Source organism: Crocuta crocuta, unplaced genomic scaffold (genome assembly GCF_008692635.1).
Source record: "Crocuta crocuta isolate KB4526 unplaced genomic scaffold, BGI_CrCroc_1.0 scaffold186, whole genome shotgun sequence".
NCBI lineage: Eukaryota > Metazoa > Chordata > Mammalia > Carnivora > Hyaenidae > Crocuta > Crocuta crocuta.
The window spans coordinates 5,951,243-5,972,569 of record NW_027551569.1 but is presented as its reverse complement, the minus strand read 5'-3'; the positions used below and the strand labels follow the sequence as shown (position 1 = coordinate 5,972,569).

The following is a 21,327-nucleotide window of genomic DNA, read 5'->3' as shown; positions in this document are numbered from 1 at the left end:
TAGTGTCTCATATTTGTGGTTATCATTTGCATTTCCCTAATGACTAATGATGTGATGATGCACATCTTTTCATGTGCTTATGGGCCATCAGTATACCTTCTTTGGATAAATATCTATTCAAATCCTTTGTCCATTTTTAAATTGGGGTATTTGCTTTTTATTGTTGAGTTATGTTCTTTATGTATTCTGGATACAATTCCTTCCTTTGTCAGATACATAGTTTTGAAATATTGTCTCTCATTCTGTCGGTCATCCTTTCATGTTTTTGAAGCACAAAAGGTTTTAGTTTTGATGAAGCTTAATATATCTTTTTTCTTTTGTGCTTAGGTTTTGGTATCATACCTGAAAAACTATTGCCTAACCTAAGGTCACAAAGATTTATATATATGTTTTTTCTAAGAATTTTATAGTTTAACCTCTTTCATTTAGGTCTTTTATCCATTTTGAATTTAATTTTTGTGTATGATGTGGCATAAGGGCCTAACTTTATTCTTTTGCATAGGTATATTCAGTTGTCCCAGCACCGTTTGTTGAAACAGAGTGTTACTTCCCTGTTGAATTGTCTTGACATTCTTGTCAAAAATCATTTAATCACAAATGTAAAGGTTTCTTTCTGGAGTCTCAGTTCTGTTACACTGATCTCTATGTCTGTCCTTATGCCAGTACCGGTTTGCTTTGTTATGGTAGCATTACAGTCAGTTAGGAAATCACCAAGAGTGATTCTTCCAACTTTGTTCCTTTTCTTCCATTTTGTTTGGACTGTTCTGCAGCCTTTGCATTTTCATATGAGCTTTAGGATCAGCTTGTCCATTTTTGCAAAAACAGGCAGATGGGATCAGGATGGTATTGTGTTGAATCTATAGATTCGTTTGGGAAATACCTTACTATTAGTCAAGTTTTTAAACACTTCAGTAATATCCGTGTTAATATAAGTTACAGCTAAGCTATGTTTTGTAAGTAGTCAATTTATATTTCTTAATTAGTATCTGATTTCAAATGAGATGGATATTATAATATGCAGCTTGAATCAGAGATATTAAATGTCTACTTTAATAAGTCATATTTATGAATATGTGCATGTATGTGTGTCTGTACTAATTCTGAGTGGCTATTCTTGTGATCTAATCTTCTAAAATCAGTAGTAATAATGATGATGTTCTGATTTGAACTGTTTTCTCCCACTTGAGAGAAATTCAGCAAAATTAGTGTCTCCAATACCCTGTATTATCAAAACTTAAAAAAACAAAAAACAAAGAAAAAAAACCCCCAACCTTCCTTTTTTACACTTTTCCCAGAGAGAGAGAGGGAACAGAAGGAGCTAGTCAGTTCAAAAATATTTTTCGATTTCTGTTGTGATTTATACTTTGACTCATGGATTGTTTATAAGTATATTGTTTAATTTTCAGATAGTTGGCATTCTCTACTTCTTGTAATTGGCTTTTAGCTTATTTCCACAGTGGTCAGAGAACATTCTGAATGGCTTAAAGTAGTAGTAGACAACAATATAGTAAATGACAATAACAGCCTGGAAGTGATTTGAGTTAAATTTTTCTGTGGTTATTGAATAGTTTGGGAGTGAGATTAAGATATTATTTAACTTTAGACTTTTTAAAGATAAATATACAGTATGAAATTTCAAAGGTCGCCACTAAAAGAGTAAAAATATGGATATTCTAAACCTATGGGAAGAAGAAAAATGGACTGAGCAAGAAGCTTAGAAAAAGCAAGAGAAATGAAACTTAAAGATGGTAAACCAAGTCCGGATATGTCAAGAATCAAATAAATATAACTGGGTTGAACTTGTTAGAAGTTCATATATTCTGTTTACCAGAATTATGTATTTTGTTTACCAGAAAGGATACACTTAAAGATAAGAATATAGAGCAGTTGAAAGTAAAAGGATGAAGAACGAAATGCCATGTAAATACCAACCAGAAGAAACGTAGTGTAGCTATATTATATATGCTAAAATAGACTTTAAGATATAAAATTTTCTTGGGGCACCTGGGTGGCTCAGTCGGTTAAGCATCTGACTCTTGATTTCAGCTCAAGTCATGATCTCATGGTTTGTGAGTCTGAGCCCTGCGACAGCCTCTGTGCTGATAGCACGGAGCCTGCTTGGGATTCTCGCTCTCCCCTCTCTCTGTCTCTCTCCCAAAATAAACATTTTATTCTATTTTTTAAACATTTATTTATTTTTCAGAGAGAAGAGACAGTGCACGAGCAGGGGAGGGGCAAAGAAAGAGGGAGACACAGAACCCGAAGCAGGCCTCAGGCTCTGAGCTGTCGGCATAGAGACTGAGGTGTGGCTTGTACTTACACAAAATGTGAGATCATGACCTGAGCTGAAGTCAGTCGCTTAACCATCTGAGCCACCCAGGTGCCCATCAAAATAAGCATTTTAAAAAAAGATATAAAAATTTCTTATAGATACAGAGAGGAATTACATAAGACAAAAGGTAAAGATTTATTTAGTTCATCTGAAAGGCAAAACAGTTCTACGTGCACTTAATAAAATAACCTCCAAATATATAAAACAAAGATTGGTACCTGAGGAATCTACAGATCTCCTTGTCTTAGTGGGAGATTTCCATGAACTTCTATCAGTTGCAGATGGACTAAACAGATTTTTTAAAATCAGCAACAATAAAGAGCATTCTAACAGGTTGATAAATTTTATCAGTTGATCATACATAGGAACTGTGTACCCAATAATTAGAGAAAACACCTTCTAAAGAACACATAATGTATTCATAAAGCCAGTCGTGTCCTACATTATAAAATAAGACAACTTATATAAAATAAGACACAGTTTACAGAATTGCTATCATAGGGCCACAATCTCTGTCTACACTGTAATTAAATTGAATGGCAATAACAAAAAGATACAAAAAATGACAAATCCTCAAATTTAAGAGTCAGAGACCAGGTGTCACATGGAAGTGTTGAACCACTATGTTGTACACCTGAAACAAATATTACACTGTATGTTAACTAACTGGAGTTTGATAGTAGAGGTAAATGTAAAAGTAGTAGAACTGAATGATAATGAGAAAATTGTGTGTCCAAGTGTGTAGAGAGCAATAAAAGGCTGTATTTGGAGGGAAATTTATTGGCCTTAAAACTTATATATGAAAGAAGAAAGGCTGAAAATTAATGTGCTCAATATTTAATTTTAGACATTATAAAAGAACATCATAAATCTAAATGAAGAAAAATAATAAAGATAAGGACAAAAATCACAGAATTCAGAAATAAAGCATAGCAGAGAATATCAAGGCCAAAAGTTCTTTGAAAACCCTAATAAGATGGACAGACCTCTGGTGAAACTGAAAGAAAAGAAAGAAGACATGGATAAATAATAGAAGGAATGGAAAAATGACGAATGTACATACATTGCATTGGTGACAAAAAGAATACTGCTTTATTCCAATAAAATTGAAAACTTACAAAATGGACAAACACAAAAATATAACTTATGTAAAATTGACTTAAAAGATGAAGAAAGCCTTGGGGCACCTGGGTGGCTCAGTCGGTCAAGCAGCTGACTTCAGCTCAGGTCACGATCTCACTGTTTGTGGGTTCAAGCCCCACATCATGCTCTGTGCTGACAGCTCAGAGCTTGGAGCCTGTTTCAGATTCTATGTCTCTCTCTCTCTCTCTCTCTCTCTCTCTCTCTCTCTCTCTCTCTCGGCCCCTCCCCCACTCATGCTCTGTCTGTCTCTCTCTCAAAAATAAACTATAAAAAAAATTTTTAAATAAAAAGATGAAGAAAGCCTCAACGGTCCTGTAAGTATTAAGATCATTGAAACAATAGTTAAAAATATCACAAAGAAAATTTTAGACCCAGATAATTTCATAAATAAATTCTAATAATCTTTCAAGAGGCAGATAATTCCAGTCTTGAACTCTTCTTGAGAATGAGAAAAGAAACAATAATTCTCAATTCATTCTGTATGCCCAGTTTAATCTTAATAACAAAACCAGTTGAGGACAGTAGTAGAGAGGGAAATTGTAGACCAGTTTCGTTTATGAACATACATGCAAAAATTCTAATCAAAATATAAGCTAGCCAAATCAAGCAAATCCTGTGAAAGAGAAAGGACACCATGAACAAGTTTATCCAAGGAACAGCAGGAGGGGTTTAGCATTAGAAAATCTATAAATGACATTTGCATCAACAGATTTAAGGAGAAGAACCATATTCATCTTAGTAGATGCAGAAAAAGAGTTTGATAAAATTCTTCACCCATTTGTGATAAAACAGCATACTAGGAAGAGAAGTAAGCTCTCTTGAGCTGATAAAGGCTATCTGCCAACACCCTACAAGAGGTATCAGTGTAGGGACGCATGGGTGGCTCAGTCGGTTGAGCATCTGACTCTTAGTTTCAGTGAGGGTCATGATCCCAGGGTTGTGGGATCAAGCCCCATATCAGGCTTTCCACTGAGCACGGAGCCTGCTTGGGATTCTCTTTCTCCCTCTGCCTCTCTTCTCCACTCATGTGTGCGCTCTTTAAAAGTATCAGTGTAAATGGAGAAATGTTGAAAGAATTCTTTTTAATGTTAAGAACCATAAAGGATGCCCACTAATACTGCTTCTATTTTTTTAAAAACATTTAAAAAAACATACTGCTTCTATTTAATGTTTTACCAGAACCAGCATAGTAAGATAAGGAAAAGAAATTAAAAACATAAGGATCAAAAAGGAGGAAATAAAGTTGTTTATTTGCAGATAATATATTGTCTACATAGGAAACTGGAAATAATCAACAGATACATTTCAGAAGTAATTATTTTAGCAGTATAGATGGCTATAAGATCAGTATTAAAAATCAGTAGCTTCATCTGTATATTGACAACAAAGAGCTAGAAAGCAACTTTTTGGAGGACGCCTGGGTGGCTCAATTGGTTGATCCTCTGACTCTTGATTTCAGCTCAGGTCATGATCCCAGGGTCATGGGATAGAGCCCCACATTGGGCTCTTGCACTGAGTGTGGAGCCTGATTAAGATGCTCCCCCCTTTGCCCCTCTACCTCCTCCCACTCTCTAAACTAAAAATTTTTTGGAAAGCAATCTTTTTGTATTGTGGCTAAATGTATATATAACTTACCATTTTAACTATTTTTAATACATTCTAAATGTTTGTTTATTTTTGAGACCAAGAGAGAGACAGACACAGTATGAGTGGGGAAGGGGCAGAGAGAGAGGAGACACAGAATCCAAAGCAGGCTCCAGGCTCTGAGCTATCAGCACAGAGCCTGACATGGGCCTCAAACTCATGAACCAGGATTTCATGACCTGAGCCAAAAGCAGATGCTTAACTAACTAAGCCATGTAGGCATCCCCCATTTTAACTATTTTTAAGTGTATGGTTCAGTGGCATTAAGTACATTCACATTGTTGTGTAACAGTCACTACCAAGATAACAATAAATTTAGGAATAAAATTTAGGGATAAATTTCAGAAAGAAAGGAAATATCATAAGGCTTTTTGTGAGACATTAGAGAGAACCTAAATAAAATAGATTAAAAAGACTATGTGCATGGATGAAAAGAGTCAGTGTCATAAATGTTTCCGTTCTCATCAGGTTGATTCCTAGATTCAATACAGTTCCAACCAGAACCTCAACAGGTCTGTTGTTACACTTGACAAACGCATTCCAAATGGCAAGAATAGAAAGAACCTACGACAGAAGAAAAATAAGGTGGAAGAACACGTTATTGTGACTTATATAGAGATATGATAATTAAGACAGTGTAGTATTGGCAAAGGTATAGACAAATGGACTAACGGAACAGAATAGGAAGTTAGAGACAATCACACAGATAGATGGAACTTTGATACATGACCATGATGGCATTGTACATAGGGGAAAGGAGGAGGTTTCTCAATATGTGGTGCTGGGATAATTGATTAATAACAAAGGAAAAAAATGCAGTTAGATCACTGACTCATACCAATTTCAGATGCAAAACTTAAAACTTCTAGGACAAAATAAAGGATACCATCTTTAAGGTCGTATGGTATGAAGCAAGTGAAAACATAAGCAAAACTCTCATAATTCAGTAAGAAATAGAGAAAACAATAGAAAAATGATCAGTGGTATCAGAAAAGATACCATCTTTGGCATCTTAATCAGTGAATGTAAATGGAGACTATAATGAGATTTTCACCCCCTTAGAAGTGGGAAGAATTAAGATATTTGACAATACTAAGTGTTGGAGGGGGTGTGGACCAACAGGAACTCTCATATTTTTCTTGTGGGAGTGTAAAACATGCCACTTTGGTATTATCACATAAATTTGATTCAACAATCCCATTCGTAGGCATATTTATGTAAGAGATTCCTACACGCACCAGGAAGTGTATTCAAGAGCGATCACAGCTGCACTCATTATAATAGCAATAAGCTTGAGTTAACCAAAATACCCATTAATGGGAAATAGAAAAAGAAGTTGTAGTATAGTTGCAAAATGGATTACCAAGCAGCGGATAAATTAATGAATTTTAGCTACACTTAGCAAAGATGAACTTTGACAGTATGGTATTGAACGACAAGAGCAAATCCCAGGACACAGTTACAGTAAGATACCACTTTTGTAGAGCACAAAACCAAGCAAAGTTATCTAGTACTTTAAATATGCATTGACAAACCCACAACTACATAAATGTATGGCCAAAAAAGAGGGGAATGAATGATAAAGGGAGATAAGGTAAGTCCCAAGAGAAAGACAGAGTTGTTGCACATTAATTGGTAATGTGGCTTTTGAGTTGGGTAGCAAGTTCACAGGCATTCATTGTAGTATTCTCTATAGCTTAGCACATCTGTTGTATATAATATTTTCTATGTATCGCACAATAAAGTCAACACAAAAAAGTTACAGATTTTTTTAAAGCCGTGTCCCCAGGTTGTATATTACCGAGTGGTCACGGTTCTGTAAGGACAGAAAGGAAACACATTAGAATGTTTCTACTTTCCTAGGTTTAACATTGTTTTCAGTGAAATGTGTGACTTCCATCATAGAAAAAATATGAACCTTGATTTTCTATTAAATAATTTCTTTTTGCCAGAATTTTACTGCCCCCAAATAATAGGACTCTGATATTTTCCGTTGGAAGAAGAGCGTTGAAATCTGAAAGGAAAATGAGTCATTTGAAAATATAAGAGTATTGTTGGATTTTTAAAAAAATTTTTTGATGTTTTATTTTTGAGAGAGAAAGACAGAGCATGAGTGAGGGAGGGCCAGAAAGAGAGGGAGACACAGAATCTGAAGCAGGCTCCAGGCTCTGAGCTGTCAGCATGGAGCCTGACACAGGGCTCAAACTCACGAACCGTGAGATCATGACCTGAGCCGAAGTCAGATGCTTAACCGACTAAGCCACCCAGGTGCCCCAAGAGTATTGCTGTTTTTATCTAAGTACACTGTTTAGCTTTTTTCTGTTTTCCTTTTTGAGCTTGGTAAGAAGGATTGTGGCTAATTTGATAGTAGATGTTATAAACCGACAAGAAGAGTCACAAAACAAGAAAAATAAGAATTATAATAAGTCTTAAAACTACATCGTTTATTCATTAAGATCAGTAAATTCTAGGAGTGGTTGTTCCCCACTACCCATGATGCAACCTTGTGTGTGTGAAGCTTTCATAATAAACAAAAACACATTAATAAATGCTTGTAACAACTTGGCAGTAGGAAGACTTTCTCGGGTATGGTAAGGATTTACTTTTATTGGTGGGAGCATTCGAAGAGAGTTTATTGCTCTTTAAGTTGTCAAGATCCCTGGGATTCAGTCAAGTATCTGTTGGCTGACATTTCATTGTCATCACCCTAAGTTTTTCAGGGCTTTTGTCCCAAGTGGGTGAAAACTTTTCTCTTTTTTTTTTAGCAGGTTCGTGCCATCCAAACAAGCTGCATTTGGGAGTGGCTAAAACACACAAAGAGGGGGAAGATGGCTCTCCGTCCAGCAAACGGTACAACCCAAGTATGGTTACGGCCGAGCTCCAGCGGTTGGCTGAGAAGCAGGCAGCCAGGCAGTATTCCCCAGCCACCCACATCAGCCTCCTCACCCAGCAGGTAGGGACAGCTCGAGGACCCAGGAGCTCTTCTGTTCCGAGGACAGTATTAACCACGGGGCGCTCGGGCCTTCCCTGTCTTTGCTCATCCTCCATATGCTGATGCTTGTTGAAGGAGTGTGAGTTGGTGTGAGCTGAAGAGTGAAAGTGTTCCCTTCATCTTTAAAGAAAATAAGCTTCTGTTACAGGTATTCCCCAGCTAGGTCTACCACTAGCTCTCATGTCCTCGTTTCATGGATAAGCAGACTTGAATGTTCAGCTGTCAAATATACTTTTAAAGGATCCTTACAAATAACTCTCTCTTTGGTATAATTTTTCAGTGAGTTCTAGTCTTAGAAATCTTTTTACCAGAATGCCGTAACAATATCTTTTACTTTCTTCTCCTCCTCCTTCTCCTCCTTCTTCTTCTCCTTCTCCTCCTGCTCCTCCTCCTCCTCCTCCTCCTCCTCCTTCTTCTCCTTCTTCTTCTTCTTTTTAACAGTACCACTTTTCATTCATGATCTCGGGACGTGTTATGGGCACTGATTAATAAAGGATCCCAGTGCACATTTAGTCAACACATATTCATTCTCCCCATTTTACAGATGGGGGAAACTAAGGCTGGAATAAGTGATAGAATCATGGTCATTCAGAAAGCTGAATAGATAGAAGCAGATACCAGAATTTTGACCTTAAGCTATATATTGATAATAAGCTTATAACACAATGAAGTTAGATGAAACTTTCACAGGAACTTTGGGATTGTTTTTGCCCTCCTTGCTGATTATCCGAATGGTACCTAACCAGAAGTGAAAGCCACATCTTCTCCCTTTCCTTAATGCAAAATGGCATCAAAGTCCTCCAAAGGAATTATTATAGTTCAACCCCACGGTAAATATTTTGCTATATCTCTGTTGTATCAGTCTTAATTAGCGGCAACTCTGTAATGATAATCAAGTCTAGAAAAAAGTGAAGCCGGAAATTTTTTCCACCACATGTTAAAAGTAGGCAACACACTGCTCCCTGGTGGTACCCTGTTTCTCTGTATAAAATTTAGAACCAGAATTAAAGGTCAGCTTGAGCTTTTCTTCAGCCTCATCCCAGTGTGTGAGGCTGTAATGAATTTTCTTGTTCAAATCCCTAATAGTTTGAAGGGATTAGATGAGGAGGACTGATTTCAATAGGAAGCAAAGGATCCTACAAGCGCAGTTTGGAGACTTGACAGGGTTTGGCAAGTTAGATTTTAGTGATGGAGCGTTGGGAAGAGGGGCCAGGATGTCGTGACCCTGGTCAAATGGGAAGGAACCTTGAAATGTGAAGTGGCTGTGAGGAAGGGAGAGGGCCAGGGATCTGCTCCATGTTTTTCACTGGGTCATTGACAAGAGTGTATGTTTCCAGTTTATAAATGAGCAGCTAGAAGCATCAAGGCATTAGGAAATTTTCTTTGCAGTCACAGTAACAAACATGGCCAATATCAGTGTTTACATATTTTCAACTTCTATCATCTGGGAAGCTACAAAGCTTGCAAAATGGCAAGATTCGGATCCTGTGTGAACTCTGGGGTGATTGTATCCTAATTGGAAAATTGTTTCCTTCAGTCCATCTTTCTTATCTGAGGAGAACTTCACTGCCAGTGAATTAAAAGTCCGTCAGACTCCTATTCGTAGGGATCTGAACTTGCCATTAGATGTCAGTCTTTTTAAAGTCTGGTGAGAGGGTAGTTGGTGCTTGGTACAGTACTGAGGGAGGGGCTGTAGTTTGTAATAAGCAGGGTGGGGTGGTGGAAAACAAGCTGGACTAGCCATCTGAGGATCTGTCTTCTACTCCTGACTAGCTGTGTGATCTCCGAGAGTTCACTCAGCTTCTGTCAACCTCAGGGTCTTTATTTGTTGGGGAAAATGCAAAAGGGTCCCGAGGACAGTATGCAAAAACCTCTTTGTAAAGTCTAAATGCCATATATGTGGGAAATACTGATATTTCAGCCATAAAAGTCTTTCAGTAATAAGTAATTTTTAATTTGATTTCAAAAAGTTCAATGTTTGGATAAGATACATTATTACCAAAATGAACTTTGTTATTGAAAAGCTCAATTGTATGTTATCTGGCTCTTTCCCCTCAGAGAAAGCAATTTCTTAATTTTGAATTTGGAAATTTTTTTATTCTTCTTCTAGTAAATAACTTTTTACAGTGGCTTCATATGGGCTCTGGCCCTTGTGTTTACTGGGGGGCGGGGAGGTAGACCCAAAGTGAGGGCAGCTCTGTCCTTCTCTCTCACTTTGGACCATGAAATCTTCATGTTTAGTAATCACTTAAGTGCTTTTTACCTGTGATTATTTCCAGTTCCTATTTTGTGTTTGTGGGGGTTTTTCTTTTTTTCCTTTTTCTTTCTTTTTTTTATCCAATAGGATTGATGTTTTCTTGCCCTGCTTCCCTTTTTTGTTAAGATAATTATGGATATATTTATTCTTATTGTTTTCTAATTGACTGTTTTGTTTTGTCTTTACTAATGTTCTTTCTTCTGCTTTTTCTTGCTTTATTTCCTCCCAACTTCTTGAGTTGGGTACTTATTTTTATTCACTCTTGTTGGTCACTATATTGAAAGCTATGAATTTTTCTCCGAGTATCACTTTCATTATAGCCCATAAACTGATGTATCTTTACATTGTTCCTCTGGGTAAGGTGTTAAGAGACCTACTGCTAAATAAGGAACACCAATGTTAAATTGTTTGTGTTTTGGAAAATGAGTATAAAAAATTGAAATCCTTGGACCCATTTTTGAAAAATCATTTTATTTTGTCTGTAATTTCACCTGTTTAGTCCCTTAAAGCTTTTAGTGGCATTCTTCACAAAACTTTTAATTCAAATGTGGTTTTTTAATTTATTCATTCAAAAACATTTTATTAAGCTCTTAGGAATGTTCCAGACTTTGGTACTAAGCCACAGGGATGATATAAGACATAGTCCTTGGCATAAAATAACTCACTATCTGGTAAGGGTGACAGCCTCACAAATACATGAGAGTACCGTGTGGAATAGCCACACCAGAGCTGTTTCTAGGGAGTAACGACAGATCCAGAAGATAATGGCTACCCCAGCCTGTGTGTGGGAGTGACAGGGCCAGAGCAGCCTTCTTGGAAGAGATTATGTTGAAACTGAATCTTAAACGTGGGCACGTGTGTGGGAGGAGAAGGGTAAGGACAGGTGTCAGAACAAAAGCTAGCATTGCAAGCAATGTATATGTATATGTATGTATACATGTGTGTGTATATCTGTATAACAGCCAGCTGGGTAGTGGTGTTGGAAGATAGGGAATCAGCAGAGAGCAGCTAGGATGGAAACTGGAAGAGAAGACGAGGGCTGATTTAACGGAGAGCTTTCTCCATGAGGGAACTTCTCCTGACCGCAGAGATGACGGGCCACAGAGAGCCAGGCGGCGTTGCCTTTTCACTGGGTCACTCAGGTAGCCAGAGGAGGGCAGGGTGGAGGGTGAGGCAGCATCACCCCTTTCCTCCCTGCTCACCGGTGAAGACGCTGAGGAAATGTGAGCCAGCTGAAAGTAAAGAAGCAAAGTACTTTGACAACCCCGGAATTTGATCATAAAACTCGGAAGCACCCAGAATTTACATTGGAGGCTAAATTCTTACGGGTTTGTGTGGCTAAAAACAGAACCTTATTTATTAGCTTGTAATAGTGTTCCCTACCTCTTGTTATTATTTAACTTTATTCACAGCCTAGAATACATGAGACCCTCAGACTTTCCTTGCCACACAAAGTGGCCACCGTAGCCACTTCAGAAATGTTTGCCGGCACGCGCACGTTTTAAATATGTTGGAGCAAGACACGTGTTCTTAGTGTATGATTGTTCAGCAAGTACCTTACACATCAGAGAGAGAACAGGTCAGATTTAGTTCTTTCCCTTGACACGCGAGAGGCTGATGATCTGTGGGGGGTGGGATTCTCTAGAAGTCAGTGCGTACACCCCTAAAGGCAGGGTTTTCTGGGAGCATCTTTCACCTGTGGGAGGGGGGAGCGCTGTGGGAGCCGACGGTGCTGGAGGGGAGCTCCTTGCTCCCTTTCTCTGCCTCACTTGGTGCTGGGAGAGGCGTGTGGTAGCCCCGCAGCACCCTGTGCAGACTTTGCCCTTTGTGGTTATGGCTGGGCTGTTCGTGAGCAGAAGAATGTGGTGAAGGAGCCCGGCTCTGTGGAGAGGAGTGGGAGGCTGCGACTCAGAGGGAGCACTGGCCCTCTCTGTGCGGGCGAGTGTGAGATTTCAGGACCAGCTATCATTAGGAGCAGCTCCAGCTCCTCCAGCCTGGGAGTTTAATCAAAGGAATAACAGCAGACCACCCAGGCGAGGGCTCCAGGGCGAACGAATGTGCTGTGTCAGTCTCTGTTCCCCAGCCAGCCGGTGCCCGGGATGTGGCCAGGCCTCCTGGAAATGTGCTGACAGATACATAGGAGGGAGGAGACACTCTCTACTTCTCACATTTTTCATGAAGATGGAGAGTGGAAAGGAAAACCATTCCATTTCTTTCATTTTTTGCTCCTTGCCCTGACACTTTTCTAGAGCACTTCTAGAGAAGGGTATATGCCATGGTGTGGATTGTTTCCACGGGCTACTCATTCCTCCCAGTCATTCTGTATCAGGGAATTCTCTTATCATTTCTTCTGCTTCAGCAGCTGCCACAGTGGACCTTGAGGGAATCTTCGTTTCAAAATTTCCAGTTTGAAGGGGAGATGGGCAGAGAGAGAAATTTCTGAAATGATGAGGCGCGTTCTCCAGAACGGAGGCGGATGGCACCCAATTTATCACAAGGTTGGACATCGGGCACTGGGAACTCTCCCCCTGCCTCCGTAGCGTGCCCAGACGTGTTCGAACTGCTGTACACTTGGGTTCTGATTGGGTGGTTGTTTTCCAAGTCTAGCCCCTTCGGTTCTGTATTCTTTCTGGGTAGAAAAAGTTGTACTTCTTTGTGTTATGCACATTACTCTTTCCCATTTCTAGGAAGGGATAAATGGAAAAAGCAGGAATTCTTGAGTCAGTAAGACCTTGGACAATTTACTTAACCTCCTTGTGCCTTGATTTCCTTTTCTGTAAAATGGAGTCATTTTAGTATTGAGACTAATTCTCCTCCTGGATCCCTGTGCCTCCCACGGTAGGACCTAGCTCCAGCTGATCTTCCTATTCCCTAGCTCCTCTGTGTGTCTCAAGGCTTTCAGCCTCAGTTTTCCTTAGTTCCTTGCCTACTCTGTAGTCTCTTGTTCTTCTAATAACCTTCCTTTCACCCTCCCACCCCCAACCCACACAAGCTCTTGTCCTCCCTGTACTGCCAGTTTTGTATTAAAATAACATGCCCTGGAGGCACTTGGGTGGCTCAGTCGGTTAAGCATCTGACTTCAGCTCAGGTCATGATCTCGTAGTTCGTGAGTTCAAGCCCCATGTCGAGCTCTGTGCTGACAGCTCAGAGCCTCGAGCCTGCTTTGGATTCTGTTTCTCCTTCTCTCTGCCCCTCCCCAGATCACACTCTGTCTCTCTCTTCCTCTCTCAAAAATAAATAAACATTAAAAAAAGTTTTTTTAATAACATGCCCTTGCTCTCCTAGTGCCCTGACCCCTTGCCCTCCACACTTACTTTTACAGTCTGACCTTATCTCTTACCATTTTGTCCAGCCCTCTCTCAGAGATTGCTAATGACCTTGAATTTTCAACCTCAGTCACCTATTTTTAATCCATCTTCTCCCTCAGCATGTGGCACTATTCTTGTCCACCTCCTACCTGAAAACTTTTCTTAGCTTCTCCAACCCTTTAGCCCTTCCTCTGGGAGCTCATCCTCCTCTTTCCCCGGAAAACTAGATTCCATTTACAACATGTTTTAAAAGCCACTGCCCTGTAGATCTCCTGTAAAAAACTGACAGACAGCAGCAGGATCTCCAATTAAAGACAGTGGTATGATGCTTGGCCATTTGCTTCTTCCTGTTCCTCATAGCTCTCCTCCACCACAACTCTGAATTCAGGGCGCGGCGGAACTTTATTTTCACCATATAGTTTCCCCTGGCGTAAATTTTCTCTTCCCTTAGCTTCACCTGGTACGGTCCTGTGGATTTCTCCCAAATAGGCATCTCTTGAGTTCGAACCTCCTTCCTGAACACCAGGTCCAGACTTCCAACTATCAGATACTTCCACCTAACTGTACTACCAGCATCCAAAATGTTCAACCTATTGTAAACCTGTTTTGAAAATATTCAAAGAAGTATTCAGTACCTCTAAAACCTATTAATTCTTCTCCCTTTTTGTCTCTGTACTGGTGACACTGCATTTCTCAACACTGAGGTATGTCTCTTTCACTTCTTCATTCTCTGTACATCCAGGCAGTTGCCAATTCTTGCTGATTCTGGCTCCATAATGTCTCATATATGTCTTTCCTCTTTCACTTTCATATCTGCTGTCCTGCTTAAGGCCTTAATTATCTCTGCTGGACAGCTGCGGTAACCTCCCAAATGGTCTCTTGTTCACCCCAGTCTTTGCTGTAAAGGAATCTTCCTGAATCACAAGTCTGATGATAATACTTATTTGCCCACAAATCTCGAGGGGACTTTCTGTTACCTACAGTGTGAAGCCCAAGCTTTTAAATGTTATTCAAAGCTTTTGTTTAAAATCTGGCTCCGGGCTTCTTCCCCAGCCTGTCCTCGCCCATCACATGTGTTCTTGTACAACTCAGTCAAAATTTGTTAGTCTCCACGCCTTAATTTTTGCTATCTTCTCATGGGAAATGTTCCCCTGTTACCATGTCTAACCTTGTGCATTTGTCCAGGCCCCACATAGTTGCTGTTGGTTTTCAAACCTCTGGAGAACTTTCCTGGTATAATCTGAAAGTGGCCCCTGTACTCAGGGCAGGGAGAGACTGAAGGAGGCAGACCAGGTTGGTAGGTGGCAGTTGTTGTTTTTTTTAATTTTTAATGTTTTATTTATTTCTGAGAGAGCGCGCGCGCACGAGCGTGAGTAGGGGAGGGTCAGAGAGAGGGAGACACAGAATCTGAAACAGGCTCCAGGCTCTGAGCTGTCTGTCAGCACAGAGCCTGACGCAGGGCTCAAACCCACGAAACATGAGATCATGACCTGAGCCGAAGTCAGACGCTTAACCGACTGAGCCGCCCAGGCGCCCCAGTAGGTGGCAATTTTAATAGGGAGCTTACCTAGGAGGCTTGTTTTGAGCAGCAAGATGCCTGGATCCCTGCACCTGCCCACCAGATCTTAAGAGTTTATAAAAAGTCCCTGTCTGGGCTCAGTTATATATACTGTTCGGGTGTTTTCAACACATTGTCATCTCAAGGCCATGTCCTTGGAGAACCTTTAGGATTATGAAAGGCAAGTGGAACCCACATTCCAAGGATAGGGGAGGAAGGACTGAGGAGCCTCTGAGGTCTTGGGCCCAACTCACGGGTCATTTGGTGGCCACATCTTTCTCATGACGTTTCCAGACAGGTGCCCCTTCACTTGTATGCATGCCATTTTACTCATCACACTGTGCATGTCCAGATAGCTGTCTCCTTCAGCAGACAGTGAGCTCTTTAGGGACAGTGTCCTTTGCTGCCTCAGAACCTGACTCATGGGTAATACTCAGTAAATGTGCTCATTCTGTTGGACTGGAAAGTACTTGGTTGAGGAGGTGGACTGTGTCCATTTTTTCACTAATATTTTTTTCAGCTTGGTATATGGTGTACACTCGGTACGTTTTTGAATAAACAGAGGAATGAAGAACCCGTTGCTGCTCCAGCCAGAAGTCATCTTTCCATTCTCCGTGGTCCTTTAGCCCTTCATTAGTCTCTCTGTATAGTAAATCTATTCTAGTGATTTTTGCATCTCATTTCTTATTGAGTTATAATCTGCGTGATGGCAGTTCTTTCTGGTCCATCAGCTAGCACAGCACCCTTGCACTAGCTAGGTACTTATTACATCCTTGCTAAGCTGAATTTTTTGGCTTTTATATTCTTATTTATTTTTAAATGTTTATTAATTTTTTAAGTGTTTATATTATTATTTTAAGAGAGTGCACACATGTGAGCCAGAGAGGGGCAGAGAGAGAGAATCCCAAGGAGCCTCCACGCTGACAGCGCGTGCTACATCTCATGAACCATGAGATCGTGACCTGAGCCAAAATTGAAAGTTGGATGCTCTGAATGAGCCACCCAAGCGCCCCAGTTTTTTATATTCTTTTTAAAACTCTTGCTCTTCCATATTTTATTTTTATTGGCAGTATCACGCCCTTCGGAATAAAGCAGCTGACATGAACTGAATGTCTACTTTGCACCAGGCACTGTGCTAAGAACTTTATAAGCATTATTTCTTTACCCCTAGGGTGTGGATACTTATTTTTTACAGATGAAGAAAATAGAAGCTGGAAGGAAAGGTGACTGTACTACGGTCACACAAATGGCAAGTGGCTGAATCGGGACTCAAACCCAAGTCTGTCTGATGCCATGCTGTTTCCGTTAGTGTTTTCCTACCTCCTCCCATTTGAATCAGAACTCTAACCTCTCACCAGCTGAACACTGCTGCAGGGTTAGAGCAGAGCCAGTGATTGAGCCTACAAGAGAGAAACAAGAAATTGAACTTCCTGGTTTCGTGATTAGAAGTGCTTCTCCATGCTCCAAAGCAGCTCGAGAAATATGTGGCTTTGTCTAGATTATCAGTTATTTGTTGAGTGAACTCTTCACCAGATTATTTTATGGTGAAATCAACTGATCCTTTGAACAGGCAAAATTCGGCCTTCTTATTTGCAGTGATGCAAAAAGATCAATTTATCATGGTGGTGGCAGCCCCCATCGACTCATAAAAACCAAATGTATAAATTGGAAACACTACAAAGTGATTTGGTGGTTTTGTAAGATTTCCCAGGAATGTCTCAAATCTTAATCTGGAACTCCTTCCAGATTTTGGAGCACTGAATGTTGATATGTGTATGTGTATTGTGTAAATGACAGTGTTCACCAGAGAGGGGTACATGACCAGAGAACTTAGTGCTGATGTACTGGAGCTGCAGAGATTCCCAGCTTTTCCCAACCCCTTTTAAATTTTGATTAACATTATGACTCATGTCTCCTGGTGATCAGAGTGTAAATTCTCTGAGGCTCATTTTATTGGCATCCAGGGAATTGACACGGGAGTTAAAGCTGTCTGAAAACATATTGGTTGTGTGGCAGATGATTTTATAAATTCTCAGGAAGTGCCCTTAAAAGAATGGTTAAAAAGGTAGCTGTTTGGGGTGCCTGTATGATTCAGTCAGTTAAGCGTCCGACTTCGGCTCAGGTCATGATCTCACGGTTCGTGGGTTCGAGCCCCGTGTTGGGCTCTGTGCTGACAACTAGCTCAGAGCCTGGAGCCCTCTCTCTGACCCTCCCCTGCTCATGCTATCTCTATCTCTCTCTCAAAACTAAATGTTTAAAAAAAAACTGTTTAAGGATGATTTTATTTTATGTTCTTGATTGAATGTATTCTCTAAAATTAATCTAGTGATGAAAATGATGTAGTAAGTGTAGATCTGGCACTTCTGGTTTTCCTTTTATATTGAGTGAAGTGGATTCTGGTCCACTGCTGTTTCCTATTCAAGGACTGCCTTTTGTTCTAGCTATAGGCGCTAAAGCAAGTCAGGAAGGACTTGGCACTGCATTGCCCTGTTCCAAATCATTCAGAGCCCCATGGTCAGGAGAATGAAAGTTTCAGTAGATGCTCAGTTAATCTAATCATATTCTGATGAGCCTTTGCGTATGGAATAACAGCATTATTTTCAAGATGACATTGGTGTAGTTCTGAGGACATTATGAATGCAGATTTAGACAAATTAATCCTCATATCACTCTGAATGATTCTTAACCGTTTTGGAGTCACAGATCCCTTAAATTGAACGAAGGCTATCTTGTTCTAAAAAAAAATTGTGCACTCAGACTTAGAAATTTGCATTAATTTCAAAGGGTTCATAGATACTCCCCAACGAGGCTCCCTCTTAGTACAACTGTGGACCCATGGTCTTCACATTAAGAACCTCTGAAAACTTTCTAAGGTAGCATAGAGCCAATCATATTGAGGATTTGGCCAAAAATGACCACTCCAAATCTGTGATCATCTTTGCTTCACACATCCTCTATGTATTTCAGTGATGTCCTCCCAGTGGGATGTAATCTTGATGAAAGCAAGGAGTTTGGTTTTGTCTTCACTGTTCACTCCATGCTGAAAAGAATACCACAGAGTAGCTGATAAATATTTGTTGGATTAATGAAATGGTCTTCTGAAGCCCCATCTCTAACTTTGCTTGAGCTATGCCAAGATTGTAAGCTGCATTGGGAGCACTGGGCCACCAGTTTGCTCACGTGGTAGCTATTATTTGGTTTTAATGTTGAATTCCCACCCTCCATTTTGATAAAAAAAAAGATACATGACATTTGCAAACAGGCTAGTGAACCCAAGACTCAAGATCGGTTTCACTCAAGATAAAAGAAAGGGAAACCCCCAAGTGCCAGATTCATGCTTACTACATGATTTTCATCACTGGAGAAACATTAGAGAATGTGTGCAACCCGATCTCAGATGGAGTGTCAGCCGTTTGCAGTTTCACTGCCAAGAAGAAACATACAGCAGAGACGTTGTGCAGACAAGGAGCAAAATCTGTATGCAAAGCTCTTATCTCCCACATTTGAGAACCTTGCCCAAGGCATCGAGACCAGGCAGAACTCATCTCTAAAATTAGGCAGGGCACTAGCAAGAGCAACACTGACCTCTTTCTAATCACTGATTATTTTATTTCCCATTATTCCAAAGCAGTCCATCCCTTGTGGTATTTGCAAAAAGAGGTAATTTGGAACCTTTAATTTCCTTGCTAGCCTTCCAGTGACAGTAATCACTTTTCCACTCACTGGTGATTCTAGCAGCTAGCTAGAAGCTGTGTGTGTGTGTGTGTGTGTGTGTGTGTGTGTGTGTATGTAGATGAACCCACTTTGTTTAGTATATAAATGCTTTTATGCCTGCTGGGCTAAGCTCTGAGGATACAACAATGAATGAGATACAGTAATTTGTGGGCCAAGATAGGCAAATAAGCCTACAATTATAATACAATACAAATCATGGCATGAAGTTCTTTCAGCTCTACCACTATGCTCTTGAAACAGTTTAATGACAAGGATTCTTTACAGCTAAGGGAGATTGTTTATGAAAAATATAGTTGACATTGGAAAGTCAAATGCAAGGTGGTAGCAACTAGATTTCAGGATCCTGCTGTGCTAAAGTGGTTTGAAGGACCTTCTTAGAGCAAGATATGAAACACCATTTAAGCTGATCTTTCAGTTTGCATGTTGGGGATAATCCCTGCCTCCTGGCATAGCCATCTCTCTGTTTGCTGGTTGTGTTTTCCCAAGCAGCAATGATTGGTTAAGATTTGTTGAGAGCCACGGAAGTCAGGCGAGAGGTACTAGGGTTGGGATGCAGGACACACCACTGGTGGGCTCTACTTGCTTCCCTCGTAGGCTTTGGAACTTTGGAACTGTGTTAAGAAAGGTAAAAATCGTGTATAAATCCTCAAGCCCCAGTTAGTGGAGGGCTACATTTCTAGATAAATCATACCTATAGAAATGGAGAATGTGGTCTGCTCTATGTATCAGTCCTTAAGGGACTGATGGCGTATGCATGCACAGAGGCAGGTACCAATTTATGGTTGATGTGGCAGAGAACTCAAGGGCTCACTCTGGATGCCGGCATCTTAGGTTTTTTTTTTCATTAACCTGTGTTGTCTTTACAAATACCTACTAAAACTTCACGATTCTTAAATATCAGTTTGTTTGATTTTGTTCATGGCAGAGCTGGAAATTACTACTCACGTGGTCATTAAACACTGATTTAGGGAGAACTGTGGCTGGAATCCAGGGTTCCACAGTTACTACCTTGAGGTTCAGGAGAAGATGCCCAGAGAGTATCCTTCAGCCCAAAGCCACCTCTCCTTACTATTTTTGGTTCCAGACTCCTGACTGGAATTCCTGGCTTTGGTGACTTGGGCTAGATAGTGTATGATCCATTGTCGTCTTTTGCCCACCATGCCTCAGGCCTAGACCAAAGCCATCTTTCTAATCAGACTTTGTCACCAGGCCCACCCCCTAATCTTGATCGTCAAACTGTTGAAGAAAGGCATGGGAAGATAATCTAAGGAAAGGTGCACTTACACTAAGGCCCACTCTTGGACCATCCCTTTTTTTTTTTTTTTTATTTCTAGGAGAGAGAGAGACAGCATGAGCAGGGGAGGGTCAGAGAGAGAGGGAGACACAGACTCTGAAATAGGCTCCACGCTCTGAGCTGGCAGTCAGCACAGAGCCCAACACGGGGCTCGAACCCACAACCGCGAGATCACGACCCAAGCAAATGTTGGACACCCAACCGACTAAGCCACCCAGGCTCCCTGGACCGTCCCTTCTTAAAATGCTAGGCGGCACCATCTTGCCTTACCCAGCTGCATGGGAAGATGTATGCAGAAGAGGACTGATCCAAGAAGAAACCATGAATAACGAACACATGAGCTTAAAAGCGTCTATTACCGGATCACAAAGCAGGTCTCGAGCTCCAAGGCCCAGTACTCCTCCTGAGCCTACGAGGGAAGCAAGTAGAGCCCACCAGTGGTGTGTCCTGCATCCCAACCCTAGTACCTCTCGCCTGACTTCCGTGGCTCTCAACAAATCTTAATTTTCCTTAATAGCCCCTTTCTCCCTAACCCATGAGACAGCTCTAGATTTTTCTTCCTACCCCACAATTCTGACATAGCATTACTCTATCGGAACCCTTCAGGAAGTTTAGCGTTACCTCTTAGATTAAGAGCACAATCTTTAGTCTGGCATTCAGTGATCTCCTCAAGCCATTTTTCTGTTCCTATTTTTTATTGCTCTGAGGTTTAGCCAAATCAGACTCTTTCCTGTTTCTCAGACATTCTTCCTGCCTGTCTGTCTGTCTCTGCATTTTTACTTCTGGTTTTTCTCTCTAGGAACCCCACCATCCCACCACCCCCAAAGCAATGCTACTGCCTCTCCTTTTAGACCTAGCTCAGATGTCTTCTTTGAATTTCCTTAGCATTTTTATTATGGCAGTTATCAAATCCTAGGAGGCCTTAAGTATTGCTGCCTGCCTACATGTCTTGTCTCACTAGATTACCAATTCCTTCATGGGTAAGTGGCTACATTTTAATCTGTGTATACCCCTAGGATTTTACCCAAGGCATTGCTTATATGATAGCCAATGCAGTAGATATT

At 40.6% G+C, this 21,327-nt stretch overlaps 1 protein-coding gene across 10 annotated transcripts in view; it reads left to right on the top strand.

Annotated features, from left to right (window-relative positions):
• The window catches only part of TTLL5 (tubulin tyrosine ligase like 5), a 279,463-nt gene that overhangs the window by 115,641 nt on the left and 142,495 nt on the right, over positions 1–21,327 (top strand). For 7 of the 10 annotated variants that reach the window (XM_077750794.1, XM_077750799.1, XM_077750798.1 and 4 more), the window contains one exon: positions 7,885–8,072. In XM_077750794.1, the coding sequence (XP_077606920.1) occupies positions 7,885–8,072 (188 nt within the window). The remainder of the gene's footprint in view (positions 1–7,884; positions 8,073–21,327) is intronic. The other 3 variants (XM_077750795.1, XM_077750800.1, XM_077750793.1) reach the window with 1 other exon arrangement.